General features: G+C 35.0%; 1 protein-coding gene across 1 annotated transcript in view; it reads left to right on the top strand.

Annotated features, from left to right (window-relative positions):
- The window catches only part of ITM2B (integral membrane protein 2B), a 24,305-nt gene extending 12,016 nt beyond the window's left edge, over positions 1 to 12,289 (top strand). Inside the window, exons 2-6 of the mRNA XM_024125871.3 lie at positions 7,584 to 7,712; positions 9,193 to 9,399; positions 10,169 to 10,279; positions 10,765 to 10,915; positions 12,035 to 12,289. Coding sequence (XP_023981639.1) covers positions 7,584 to 7,712; positions 9,193 to 9,399; positions 10,169 to 10,279; positions 10,765 to 10,915; positions 12,035 to 12,120 — 684 coding nt within the window. The 3' untranslated portion in view covers positions 12,121 to 12,289. The remainder of the gene's footprint in view (positions 1 to 7,583; positions 7,713 to 9,192; positions 9,400 to 10,168; positions 10,280 to 10,764; positions 10,916 to 12,034) is intronic.
- The last annotated feature ends 3,175 nt before the right edge of the window (positions 12,290 to 15,464 follow it).

Here is a 15,464-nt window from a genome sequence, read left to right as displayed (position 1 = left end):
CGCTGAGCCTGCGCGTCCGGAGCCTGTGCTCCGCAACGGGAGAGGCCGCAGCAGAGGGAGGCCCGCATACCACACACACACACAAAAAAAAAATCTCTCCCTATTCCAAGTGTAAAGTAACGCAGTAACGTTAATATCCATATAATGCCAATCACTTGGAAAGCTGTTCCCTTTTTGCATTTCAGACATAAGATTTCTCATGTGAACTTTCTCACCATAGTTGAGATAGTATCAATCTTACCTGAAAAGTCAAATGAGAAAATAAAATTCAGAGTACTGATTTAAATGAGCAAGAGAAAATGCAAACAAATGTTTGGTGTCTTTATAGATTTTTAGCTTCTTAGCCATAGATTTTTGTGTTTTACATATAGCAGAATATATTTGGTAATGAATTAATGCTATTAATGGTGAACAGGTTGCTGGATCATGTCTTTTTGTTGCTTTTTTCCATGCTGGGAAAAGAAAACTAATGTAGAAGCCAGCTGAATAGGACATGTACCAGTGGTAAATGGATGGCACTCGTATCCTACGTGATGGTAATCAGTTGAAGCGATTGCCTGTGTAAGTTCTGTGGTTCAAAGAGTATAGTTAAGAAAACATTTTGGAAATTTTTTTAAGTAGATCTTAAATGATGACCAAGGTTTTTATTTTTGAATTCTTATTGGAATGGGAAGTCATTTTCTTTTCCTCTCCAGTAATGCCTTTTTTAATTGGCCTTTTCAGTATTTTGCTGTAGATTGCTTTTTTGTTTGTTTGTTTTTTTAAGGGTGAACATATTTTAAGAGTTTGTAAGCAATTTTAATTAATTTAATTTAATGAGTATATTTTAACAAAACAAGTTAAATTTATTTCTGTGCATCAATAAAGTATTATGAAAGGAAAAAAGAAGGAATATTAAAAAATGAAAGGTGTAGATTACTTTTTATTGGCTTTACTCCAAGAAGATACCTGTTTCAGCTTACCTTTCCCAGCTAAGTCAGATGGTGGTGGGGATAATACTAATAGCTGTCACTTATTTAGCACTTACTATTTACTGTGTGCCAAGCAGTGATCTAAATACTTCAGTTGTATTTCCTCATTTAATCCCCACACTAACCCTATGAGATTGGTGCTATTATTAATCCATTAATGATGAGGTGATTGAGACAGAGAAGTTAAAATACCACTTGTCTGTCTGTTTCCCATCCTCCAAAATTTGACATTTCTTGTCTGCTATCAGTCTTTTCATCCTTATCTTTCTTAAAAGTTTATATCTTTTTCATCTTCTTCAGTATCATTTAATGAGCTCTTAGGAAAAAACACTCTCCTTGCTCCTCATAAGTTAGGAAAGGAGAGGAATTCGAATATACTGGAGTATTAGTTACATACTGAAATTTTCAGCCTTTCTAGCTTTATACTGTTCTGTTAATTTTGACAAATACATGCATTTGTGTAATAACTGCAGTCAAGATGCAGAATATTTTCTTCACCCAAAATGTTCTTTAATATCACTTGGTAGTCAATCCTGAGTCTCACACCTGTCCCAGTTTTCTGTTCCTATAGTTTACCTTTAGCCAGAACCTCATACAGATGGTATTATACCGTGAGTTTCTGTCATTCTCATTGTTTCTGTCTATCCGGAGAACTGGGTGTTGTCTAGAACATCTTTTATTCCCATAGCTCTTGGACTGTGGTTTTTCTGAGCTTGTCCAATCCCAGCTTCTCTCTGTCACCATTTTTGATTTGCTTATGCCATTCATGCTTGGATTTGTTCTTTGCAAAAGAATACCTGTTCTGTCACTTAAAGGATTCAGCTGCTTTATTCACCATATTAATCCAGTCTCTAAAACCCAGAACTCAAAATCCTTCTATATGGAGAAGTAGTTTAAAACTAGGTTCTCAGAAGGAAGCATACCCAGTCATAGCTGGAAATGAAGATCAAGGTTCAAAACCAAGCAACACTGTAGAAAAGTACTTGGTATGTTTGGTCTTCACTAGGAAGAAAAATGATGAGGGAGGAGTTGAGGAAACCAGAACATTGATGAGAAATCTGTGAAAATTTGAATTATTATATATATATTTAATGTTGGCAGCTAATTCTGTATTTTGTAAAACAGTGTACAGGCCAAACAACACATCCATGGGCAGCTGGCCTGTGCATCCCCTATTTATTGATATTACTGAATGTGTTTTTAAAAGCACATATTTCTATATAAATCTATTTCTGAAGGTTCAGTAGCTTATGCTACTCTGAGTTGAATAAATTGTATTGATTCTTTTCTGTATTTCTGTTTTTAAATATAAAGTGTTTTATGCCATCTCTTTTTTTCCTTTTCTTTTTTGTAATACGATTTTTAACCCTAAGAGATATTTTCTTCTTTAGTATTCTGGTTCCTAAAGTGGTGTTGTTGCATTTGCTCTAATAATGCAAAATAGTATGTCTAGGAGCTCTGAAAAAGTGTCTCTTCATTCATTCTACAAAGAAGGCTCGCATAGAGATGCCAGAGGACGTGAAGTGTGAGTTGTTAGTATGGGCACAGAATAAAAATTATATGAAAACCATTGCATTTTGTCTGAGTTAAGTTTATAATTGAAGCACATTTACTGAAGCCTCTTAGGGAACTGATTGAGGTGACCTAATTCTTAACTAATTGAAGTACCAGAACAGAATTTACTCTTCATTTTGCTTAAGATATAATTGGTTAAGTAATTTTATTATCATATGATAAGATTTATTCGAACCAGAAATTAGTACAGTGCAAGAGTGAGAATGCTTTTGAAGCTGCTTCTTTCTATACCTACTGTTGAGGGGTGATTATAGGCCAGTGTGTGCTTCAGTGTCTTCATTTATAAACTGGGGTAAAAACTTGAGGTTTTAGGAAGATTAATGAGGTGATAATTGTACAGCACCTGTGGGAGTTCTTTTACTTTACCAGCATCATTTAAGGTGCACCAGTTTTATTGCAGTACAAGGGGAGGAAATGTCTATGACTTGTTTTAAATGAGGCCAAGTAAAGTTATATATCCCAGTGAAGTTGCTCTTGTTCATGAGTGGTTTTCCTTTTTCTTATGATTTTTATGATTTTTGTTGTTAATTATGAAATAATCCAAGCATATAAAAACAAAGAATTTGTAGTACCATTTATATGCTTTTTTCCTTTTATGTTTTTTAAGTCTTCAATATATGGTGGTTTTTTTTTTTTATTTTTTTGCTTTAGCATTATGTTTCGGAGATTAATCTCAAAATTAACAGTGCTAGTTGGTTTCATTTAGACTTTAATTATATGAACCCATAATACTTTATTCTTTACTTGTGGACGTTAGGTTATTTCCAATTTTTTTTCTTAATGACCATTCTGCAGTAATCATTATTGAGCCTCTTTTTGTGTACAAAAGTGTTTATCTAGGGTTATGTTATTAGGAATGGAATTACTGGGTCATAAGATATATGTATCTTTAATTGTATTAGGTACTGCCAAATTGTTATTCAAAACATTTGTACCAGCTCCTGTCTACTATGCGAAAGTCCTCAATTCCCATTGTTCCACACTTTCTCCAGCACTTGGTGTTGTTAGACTTTCTTTTATTGCCTGGTATATAGGAACTCAGTTGGTATTTTTTTTCTCTCATTCCCCATATTAAAATAAAATTTACATGCAGTAAAATGCACCTATTTTATGTGTACAGTTTGATTGAATTTATCTTCATTGTATAAAGTCATGTATCCACCACCATAATCAAGATATGAAACATTTCCATCACCCTAAAAAATTTCCTCATACTTCTTCCATCTTCCTTTCACCGTGACAGCCACTAAGCTGTTTTTTGTCATTATAGTTTTTCCTTTTCATAGGTAGTCTTCTGTGTTGGAGTTTTTTTCACTGTAGTGTTTTTGAGATTCAGTATGAATATATCACACTTTATTTATCCATTCATCAGTTAGTGGATAGTTGTGTTGTTTCTGGTGTGGGGCTATTATAAATAATGATGCTAGGACTATTTATGTGTAAATCTTTGACTCAGTTGATTTTTAATTACTGATCTTCAGCAATTTTTGCTGAACTCTTAATTAGTTTGAATAATGTGACTTTCTCAGATTTTCTACATAGACAGTTATATCATTTAACATAATCACAGCTTTGTATTCTTTTTTCTAATCTTTTAATCAGTTCATGTTCTATCATTTGTGTACTACCTAGGATCTCTAGTACAATGTTGAATGAAAACAAAGAATCAGTTTTAGTGGGCATTCTCATATTCCTGACTTGAAAGGGTATGGTTTAATTCTGAAGTTTCACCATTAAATATGAGGTTTGCTGTAGATTTTTGATCATTAGCCTTTTTCATGTTAAAGAATTTCACCTCTTCTGGTTTGCAAAGAGATTTTATTATGAATGGGAGTTACAATTTATCAAATGCATTTTCTACATATTTTGAGATGGTCATGTGGGGTTTTTCTTAAATCTTAACATGTGGCTTTTTTCTCTAAGTATACTCTTTCAAGTTTTAAAATTTAATTATTTAAAATGCATTTTTAAATCACTTAGGTTAACAACATTTCTATCTTGAATATACTTAACCTTCTCTGTGACTCAGACTGTAACAAGGAGCGTCATTTATTTGTCATGCATACTGTTAATTTTGACTGTGAATTGCTTAAGATTTCAACCATGTCTTAATCACGTTTGAATTTCTCACAGGATCTAGCACAGTACATTGCAAATAACAGGCCCTTAATGTTGAACTGGGCTGCGTGCTTAGGGCTACTATTCTTTGCTAAAGAGCCACAGTCTCCTGTGCGTCATAAATTCTTATGTTGCCCCCACCTTTCATTGTCACGCTGGCTGCTGATGTGTAACTTTGGGGTCATTAATAAAATAAATAACCAAGCTTTTAAAAAATTTTTTCTACATTCTACTCCCTCATCAAATATTAGTTGAGTGCCAACTAAGTGCCATGGTTGGCTTGGTGCTACCATGCTAACCTTATAGAAATTTAGAGAAAAAAAGAGACTAGACAGACTTTAAAGACCTGATACCTCTTTTATGAAATAGATGATTGTGGTGCATGGACTTTGGGTCTGTAATTTGGAGATTCAGACTTGTATTTCCTGATTCTTAAGCCATGGTTCACGTGGTTGAGGTGCTGAACAAATGACCTGTGAGTACAGGTCATTTTTATAAGTTATAAGTTAGATTCTGAGAAATTAAAAATTTTTGTTTTATTGTCATAGTCCTGAGATGTGATTCTTGAATGAACATGAGAATTCAGACTCCATAGCATGTTACACAAAGTCCCTTTGTGACCTGCCCCAGTAACCTCTCCATTCTCGCCCCTGTACCCCTCACCGCCATACTGGGCACTCCAGCCGTACCACATGTGACCCGTGGAGATGTCATGCATTCTGGCCCCATGATTTTATTCATTCTTTGCCCTACACATAATGCCCTTTCATTCTGTCTTCTGCATGGGTAATAAGTATTCGTCCTTCATTCTTCTCCAGTATTTTCTCCCCTGGGAAGTCTTCTCCCAATCAGCCCTTCTTCTGTGCTTTCTACATTCTCCTGTTAGAGCCTATGGCATATTTATGTTTTTTGTATATTTGTTTTCCAGGCTGATCTGAGTGATCTCTTTCTTGGCAGAGGCTACATGCCCAGTCCTAGCACAGCTCTTGGCACATAGTAGACGTTTATAATTTATTCTTGAAAATATTGTTTGTTGACCTGCTAAAAATGGTAGAGCAAAAGGCCTGGACACTGTTATCAGTTTAACCTTCGGGGCTGCATATTCTTTTCCGAGTGTCTGGGCATGCTCTTTGGCTATCCCTTTAAGTGCTGCTAGTGAAGAGAGCCTGCCAAACAGGGGCGTGTTGTACACACATTTGACTGTCTCAGCAGCTGATACCAAATGTTTAAAAATGACTATTTCCATCTGTCATTCTCGTCTCCCCACCCTCCCTCCACCCTAAAATTAATTATGCTAGGAACTGTTTCTCATCTCAGACAAGGGCTCAAGCAAAACACTACATGTACTTCATCGTTCAGGTTTCGTAATACCTTATGACTCCTGTGGAATTCTTGTAATTTTCTGTTCACAGATGGGTATCTTGTATGGCTTGATAAATTCCTCTAGATTTATTCTCAGTACACACTACTTCCTTGCAGTGTACTTGTTGTCTTGAGTGTACATACCATACATTGACAGGTATGCCTAGCGAAGTGTGATGCTCTCACAGTGTTTGAGCCAGTCCTTAGATTGAATGGCATTTTTTCTACAGTGTTAAATTCTGTGTTTAAACCTCAACCAACCCAAGCGCCTTAAATTGTTCTTGGTTGGCTGGGACATCTGGGCTTGGGCTTTTCCCCGGTATTATCAAGTTAAAATTCCTTATCTTAGAATTGAAAACATAACCTTAGCTTTCATTCTTTCCTCACTGAATTCTTGCTTCAGCCGTATCCAGCATTGTTCATACAGGTTTTCTTCCTAACTTTTAAGTTATATCCTATTTATCTATGGAGGTGTAGGTCAAGTCTACTTTCTCCCTTAATCCATCCCATATTGAGTTTTCCAAGTAAAGGATAGAGTTATATACTTGAAGGGCTGTACACACATACTACTTACTAGATCATCTTTTATTATTTGGTTTCAAGTCAATTGGAGCCTTTCTTTTGCTGTCTGTACTATTTCTTGAGCCACTGGTTATATAACACCAGCAGCTAATCTCATTTGTTTGTCAGCTCTTTGCACATGAACATGGGCACAAATAAGAAATTAGCTATAACTCTGAAGCGACAGTAGAGGGCCTGAGTTAGAAGGGCAAGGAGTGTATCTGACAATATCCTGACCCTAGATGATGTTCCAGTGCTAAATTATTTCCTTGAGGGGGGTCAAAATCAGAATTCTAACAATTGTGTGCTAGTTGTATGTCTCTTGACTTAATAAGTTTTTCTTACTAAATCTTTCCTCAGTTTTCTACTGCTTCTACTGATATCTTAAAAATGAAGAACTTTGTTAAACTGGGATTCTTTAGGGTAGAGCAGTGGAATTACAGGATTATTTTAAATACATTTGTCCTACTTTTTTGAGATTCTAATTGTTTAAAGAATCTGCTTAATATTATTTGGTCTGTCCCCAGTTTTCCTGTAAATTTTTCTTGTGTTTGGTTAGGAATGGCTTTGTACCTAGTATGAAATACTAATTACCTGCAGCAGGCTAACACATAATTTTATAAATAATCTCATATACCCTGACATTGTAATACACAAGACTCAGCACCATAATTTTGCATGACCAAGTTGTATTGTAGCCTCTTCTGAATTTTTAAATATTAGAAGATATTTTAATCACTAAAAGTTAGGCACAGAAAATAGAAATTGTGGAGTATGTAATTTATTGCTCAGGTGTCTCAGCTCAGGAGGCATTGGGCTGGGTCCTGGTACCACCACTTAATCATTCCTGGGTGGATTTTGATTAGCAACCTGACTCCTTTGGTCTTTGTATCTTTGTTTATAAAATGATAATTATTAAGGTTTCTTTCAGGCTTGACATTTCTGTGATTCTGACTGGAGATAAGATATTGATCATCAGTCTTTTTCATATTTTAGGACCCAGATGAAGTGGTACCAGTTGGCCAAAGAAGAGCCTGGTGTTGGTGCATGTGCTTTGGACTGGCATTTATGCTTGCAGGTGTCATTCTAGGAGGAGCATACCTGTACAAATATTTTGCACTTCAAGTAAGTGGGAAAATGCTAGGGACATTTTTGTCTTTCCTTCACATGTATTAGAAAATTGGCCCAAACCTTTTCTAAGCCTGTGCTTTTTTGTCTGTGGCCTTTAGTCAGAGTGGTGGTCCTATTTTACAGTTATGTTAAAAAATCTTCTGAGCATAAGTTTGCTGAACCTATTAGACGGTCACTAAAAGCAGAATAACATTGTTTTGCTGACTAAAGGGTATAGATTGCTGAATGATTTTTCAAAATTGACTAACCCTCAATTTTCCTACCATAATTAATAGCTAAGTTATAGTATTTTCAATTGCCAGTTGAATAGATACACCAGCATCAAATGTCATCTTGATAAACTATAATTTGATAGACATTTTGGGCTTCCCCACAATAGCCTTTTGCTCCTGGGCCCAGAGTATAGTGGTTCCACTTCTCTCTGCCTCTTCCCCAGTCATTGGTTTCTCTTAAGAATGTTATTTCAGCAATAATGATGAAGTAATTTAGGATAAAAGTTGTTTATAATTTATTACAGAATAGTAATCCCAGTGAATTAAGACATTTTTTCTTCTGATTACAATGATTATGATTTATGATCTCTGTTTTGTGATATATTTCTCTGACAATAATTCAGTATGTTTACTTCTTTTAACATACCAGAGTTTGGAGAAACTGCTGACAAATAGATTTTATTTAGAAAATGAAATATTCTACAGAGGATGTGTAAATTTTGTGCTCATTTTCTGTATTTTTTGAGATAATGGCATGTTGATAGATGTTAGTGAAATACTAGTCATCTTTCTAATGCAGTTTTTTACAAGAAATGTATTTTTATATAAAAGAAATCATTTGCGATTCCACTGTCCAGAGATATTTGTTGACCTAACATTTTTGTTATATGCTCCTAATCTTTATTATATATGCATACTTTAAAAAAATCTTTATAATGATTTGCTATAATCTGATATTTTCCACTTAATTGTGATATATTTTAAGGCAAAATCAGAACTACTTGTACGCCTGTGGAAATTCCAGAAAAACTATCCCTCTTTTGGCTAATGAGAGAAAAATCATGTAATAAGTGAATCACATCAAAAAGTTTTAGAAGTATGTTCTGTCAGAAAAACATTACTGGTTTCTGAATATATTCTTTTATAAAAATAAGGCTTACAGGTAGAAATAGGCCTGTGTGTTTCTTCACATTTACTTGTCACCAGATGGATAATTGCTTTTGTATTCTGTTTTTGTCGAACACAAAAAGTAAAGGAGAAATCAGCTGCTTTTCTCCTTCTGAAACCGGTTTTTTACAGTACTTTAAAACCTGATCTTAAAGAATGTGTTAACGCTGTAATTAAACTGTCTGACTTGTCATCTAAAAGTAAGAGTTTGCAAGCAAAATGCTATGTAGGTAAAGGTGGCAGCTTAAGTAATACTTACATTTAAAAACCTGTCTTCCACTGAATTGCTGAAGTAGTGTTTAAACTCTCTGTAGCCAGATGACGTCTACTACTGTGGAATAAAGTACATCAAAGATGATGTCATCTTAAATGAGCCTTCTGCAGATGCCCCAGCTGCTCGCTACCAGACCATTGAGGAAAATATTAAGATCTTTGAGGAAGATGAGGTTGAATTCATCAGCGTGCCTGTACCAGAGTTTGCAGATAGTGATCCTGCCAACATTGTTCATGATTTTAACAAGGTGAGCCAGGTGCCCTGAACTGTAAAAAGAATGCAAGTTCCTTAATTGATGATTTTGTAGTTTCATTTTCAGTATTTGCTAATTTATTCTATTTATGGTTTACTTTTTAAAAAAATGGCCTTGGGTTTCTTCTACCCTGCAAGATAAACTCCAACATTTGATGGGCTTTCTGTCTGAAGCAGACCCTCAGTGAACCTACCTTGTCTGTCTTAATACACACCATATGCTGTTCTTCCTTTGCTGCTAAATTGCTTTTAGAAATCTAAATGTTTACATGGTATAGTTTAACTCATTTTACTCCTCAAAACCATCCTATGAGATAGTCTTTCTCAATCAGGTTTCTCATCTGAACCGCAAGAACACAAAATCATTTAATTGACTTAGTTCTCTATGGATGGTAGTAACTAGTTAGTACTATTCTAGATGCATAGGAGAGAAAATTTTTATATACAATAGATGGATGCCTTGGAGGGCATTAGGGTTTATAAGTGAGGGGACTGGGGACTAAGTCTCTTAATCAAGTGATAGTTTATTTGAGTTAATTTTAATAGTTTGTTGTTATCTGATAAGAACTGTATTTACTAGTAGCAAAATTGCCTCTCCCATTACTATTTCCACTCCTACCCCACCAAATTCTTGATTTGTTGAAATGCAGGTGATTTACACATTCTAATAGTACAAGTTACTCTGAAAAATCCAGTTGCTGCCTGTCTGTATATTGGTAATATTTGTACATTAATCTAATGAAAATATATCTTTTTCTTCCCAGAAACTCACAGCCTATTTAGATCTTAACCTGGATAAATGCTACGTGATTCCTCTGAACACTTCCATTGTTATGCCACCCAGGAACCTATTGGAGTTACTTATTAACATAAAGGTATAAAACTTTCAAATACTTACTGTTGGTGCTGTTACAGCATCTTGGAATTCCTTGTTGAGAAATTAGCCCTATAGGAGCCCATCTTACTGACAGTATGGCTAATAAGCATTTTACAACGAGGAACTAAGACCTGTGGTTTCGGGTTTTTTCCTTGTCTCTTTTCTTTTAGTACTTTATATGTTGAAATTAAAATGTAATTTCTAAAATTATATTTAAGTTTTCCTAAAGGGCCAGAGAATAAATCGTAGGCTTTTAAAAAATAAGATCTGTGTTGCAACTAATCAGTTTTGATGCCATAGACAATATGTAAACAAATGGGCACAACTATATTCCAATAAAACTTTATTTATAGAAACAGATGGTGGGTAGTAGTTTGCCAATCTCTGTTCTATACTATAATCTCTAAGAATTTTGTGTGTTTTCCTTGTCTGTTCAATGTATGTTTTGAGATATCTGTGTAATATATTCTTTTCCAAATGTAGGCTGGGACATATTTGCCTCAGTCATATCTGATTCATGAACACATGGTCATCACTGATCGCATTGAAAACATTGATCACCTGGGTTTCTATATTTATCGACTGTGCCATGACAAGGAAACTTACAAACTGCAACGCAGAGAAACCATTAAAGGTAATACTTTCTAATGTTAAAATGTTGGCAGAAAAGTTTGTTTCACTTCATTGTGTTAAATTAGATTTAGATGTAAGCTAGTCATTGTTACCAATACACTTGCCGTGAGTGAGAAAATAAAACTATATTGTACATTGTATAGTATTTCTAGATTTCTGAAGAATCATCTTAATTCTAAATCTACTCTTTTCAGATAGAATAGGTGAATGTGAAATGTCATTTCCTTGAGGTGCTCTTACCTCACTTTGCATATGGCCACCCAGTCCACCTTTCCATCCTACCCCTTTGGTTGAGCTGTACTGTGCAAGGGTTCTGCTTATCCAGAGGGTCTCTAAAGTAGCTCTTCATTTGTATGCTCAGGGATCTAGGTTCTAAGCAGAGTTTGCCTTTTGGATCACATTGAAGATAACCACAGTCAGGTTAGTTCGAAAGGAATTTGGCTGAAGAATTAAGAGCATTGACACAACTAATGTAGCTTTGCCAAATCACTTAACCTTTGTTTTCTCACGTGATGACATTATCTCCCCATTTTTTTTTCAAGATCGTTGTAAAAATAAAATGAAAGTACACGTGACAGAGCGTTAGAAAGTAAGGAGTGCCATGCAGATACACTATGGTGTGATTTCTTTGAAATTGTGGCACCTAGTTAAAGTGCATTCCTGGCTTTTTGTTAGCACCTTTGATAATACTGTTCTCCCACATTGGGCTGGTGAGTCACCTGAAGCCTGCTGCTTGATTTCTTTCATTTTAAAATGATCTTATGGTTCATAGTTTTTTTTAAAGTCATAACTTTACATATAATACAATTCACCCTTTTTAGTGTGTAGTTCTGAGTTTTAGCAAATCACCGCCACAGTCAAGATATAGAACATTTTCACTACCTTCAAGGTCATAAATTTATATGTATGGCATTATTATTGTTACTAGCATCTGTTAAGATACTTAGTTTAGAAAAGAGAGGGAAATTATTTTCTGCAGTGTTAAAAAAAAATCAAACTATAGAAGTTAATGGAATATAGAGTAAAGTATTTTTATATGTCTAAATAATAACTGTGAAAATTAACATGAATATTTATTACTGAAGAATCAGAAATTTAAAAAATTTTCCCTTCCAAACAGGTATTCAGAAACGCGAAGTCAGCAATTGTGCTATGATTCGGCATTTTGAAAACAAATTTGCTGTGGAAACTTTAATTTGTTCTTGAACAGTCAAGAAAAACATTATGGAGAAAAATTTAACACCACAGCATAACCCCACCCTTTGTATTTTGTGCAGTGATTGTTTTTTAAAATCTTCTTTCATGTAAGTAGAACCCAGGGCTTCACTGTTTTTCATCTCATTAACTCAATTAAAACCATTATCTTTAAAAAATATTTTTTTCTTTCCAAGTGTGGTGTCTTTTATCTTGAATTAGTAGTTGTATGAAGTCATAGGTAATAGTACATTTCACCGTAGATCTTAGGAAGAGTTTAAATTTCATTAATTCATTTATCCAGATTTTAATGTTTTAATTATGCATTTTCAAGAGGAGGGGTTATCTAATAATCATATATATGCATACGTAAAAATGGACCACAGTGACTTATTTGTAGTTGTTGCCCTGCTACTTAGTTTGTTAGAGCATTTGAGCACACATTTTAATTTTCCTCTAATTAAAATGTGTAGTATTTTCAGTGTCATATTTAACTATTTAGAGTATGATTTCCACCTTGATGTTTTAATATCCTAGGCATCTGGTATAATAATATTTTAGAAAATGTTTGGAATTTAAGAAATAACTTGTATTACTAATTTGTATAATCTATACCTGTGCAATGGAATATAAATATCACAAAGTTGTTTGACTAAAGGACTGTGTGTTGTTTTTCCCACATAATAAAACCAAAGAGTAATTTGGTTCTTCATATCTTGAGATAATCCATGTTAAAGAAGAAACTATTTCTTAAAAATCCAGTTCTCTATATACAGTGGGTAAAGTCAAAGTTTTTTTAAAAAAATAAAAAATTTTTAAAGTAACTACATTCTTTATGGATGCTATTAAAGTAACATCTAAGACTCAACCTTGAAAGATGCTGTTTAAACATTTTAGAATAATGCTTTTGTATTTAATGGAAGGGCTGTCATTAAATCTGAACTTTCCAAGGAACATAAAGTGCTTTCTTGAGAATGTCTTCTCACAAATGGAGCATTTTGAGTTATAGTGGTGATTCTTATATTTCTAAGGTAGTTTCCTATCTGAAATAATTTAGAATCCACCCCTATTTTAAATATCTAAGAGTAATTGCACTGTAAATTCCTGAGACAAATTCCAATTCTGAATTTAAGAAGTCAGAACTTTTAAAGCATCACAAACCCATAAAGGATTTAGTCTAGGAACCAGTTCTGGTCTAACAGGAATATTATTTGATTCCTGGCTCTTGGTTTCTTTTCAGTAATACTGTAAAAGCTTTAGGCCGGCTAGTCAGGTATTCAGAGATTGGGGATTTGTTTTAGAAGAGAATATATTCTAATAAAGTGAGAATTGCTTTTCCTTACCTTCAGGGCTCTGAAATTTCATAGTTTTTATGGGCTATGAACATTTAGGAGCACATTATTAATTCATTCAGCAGATACTTACTGAGCATCCTTTATATGCCCGGGACATGGCATGAAGCACTGAAGGTATACCTGTGAAGAAGAAAGACAACTGCTGCCTTAGTGGAAACTCACAGTCTAGTGAAAGGGACTGATGAATAACCAACTAATTACAATACAGTTGTGATTGGTACTGTAATGGGGAAGAATGGGTCCAGGAGCTTTGGGAGCCTTTATGAGGAACAGTGAGATTTTTGGAATGTGAAGTGCATGGGACCAGGTAATAGGGGACCTTTTATGCCATCTTGAGGACTTCCTTCAATAGATCATGGACTGCTATTGAAGGTTTATATTTTGGAAGCTTGTATTTTAGTTTCTGTTTTCCTGCGGATAATAGTAATGCTCTATTCGTTAGGACAGATGAACTGCTGTAACAATCCTAACATCTCAGTGACTTCAAACAGTAGATTTTGTCTGTTTTCATCATTACTTCAACGTGGCAAGAAGTCTCCCAGGGACTCACACTTGCTCATCTTGTAACAATGCCAGCTTTGAATCCTCAAACTTGCCCTGGAAGGGGAGGAGCTAAAGTGGTAAATCCTGCAGGGGTTTATAGGCAGGCCTGAAAGGCACACATCACTTTTCCCCATTTCCATTGGCCAGAAGCTTCTCAGCCATATGACCCCAGGCCATATGGGAGATGGGGAAATGTAGTCATTGGGTGTGTCCAGGAGGAGAACCAAAATGATCTGCTGAACACAAAACATTGTCTTTACCACAAATGGACAATTCGAATGAATGAATGAATGAATGAAAAAAACGAGAAAATAAAGATCATCCATAATTCCATCACCCAGAAATAATCATAATAAGAAATTGAGTGTTTTTAAAACTGTATTATCTTACTACAATAGCAGCATACTCTTGACAGATTTGGAAAATATATAGAAACACAGGGAAAATGGAAATTATTCCCCCTACCAAGAGCTCACTGGATTTTTTGTTTTTGTTGTTATTTTGGCCTATGCACTTGACTTCTGTGTCTTAACTGTTTTACAGTCTTTTCCTCCACTTAATATAAGCACTTTACAGATCATTGAAAATTCTACATTTTAAAGGCTGCATTATATTTATCGTGGATGTGCTGTCATTTTCTAATAAGTTCTCTCTTGTTGGATGTTTCAGTAATGTATGACATTTTTGCCATTAAAAATGCTGAGATGTATCCCTTATTTAGAGTCAGTTGAATAGGGGTGCCCCTCTCACCCAAGCTTGGTCAGTCAGATGTTGCCCAGTAGTGTTGGAACTCCAACTGAGATTCTGGGTTACACCCTTTGAACTCATGTGTCATGCCTGAGACTGCAGTCTTGGTGTGGGCATGGGCTTGGGAAAATCAGAAGGCAAAGGAAGTGAGTGAGAAGATGACATCAGGCAGGCACAGAGGACTGCCTGGTTTCCTGGCGGCTTAGGCGAGACTCAGCTGTACATGCGTCCCTGCCCTTGAGTTCTGTGCGGCACTCCATCTTGTGTATGTGCGTATTTACCTAAGATTGCTCTAATCCAGCTCCTTTCCAGGAACATTGTATCCCTATTGCATGGTTGAAAGAAGAGCACACAAGTCAGAAGATTAAAATCTTTGCAAGTTGTTAGGACTCTGATCGTGATCATTCATCGGTGACACGGCAGTAAGACTCTGGCTCAAAAGGTGGAAGAAAATGAAATAAATGTGAGAGCGCTTTGTACAGGTCTGTACAGTTGTTGGCAGTTACGCTTTTTGTGAACCCTGGTCTTATTTTTTAGTGCATATTTTTTAAATTTCTGCTTTTCCTGTATCCATTTTAGATTCTCAGCACAATGTTAATAAGTGGGATGCAAAAACAAAACAAAACACAGTGTTCTAAATGGTATTTATCTCAAATAGCACAAGTGGGGTGTAGAATATAAAGAAACTTAAAGGCAGCTTAATAATGCTGT

The sequence above is a fragment of the Physeter macrocephalus genome, chromosome 13, assembly GCF_002837175.3.
Source record: "Physeter macrocephalus isolate SW-GA chromosome 13, ASM283717v5, whole genome shotgun sequence".
NCBI lineage: Eukaryota > Metazoa > Chordata > Mammalia > Artiodactyla > Physeteridae > Physeter > Physeter macrocephalus.
Note: the sequence above shows the minus strand (reverse complement) of the source record. Positions and strands in the feature narration are given on the sequence as shown.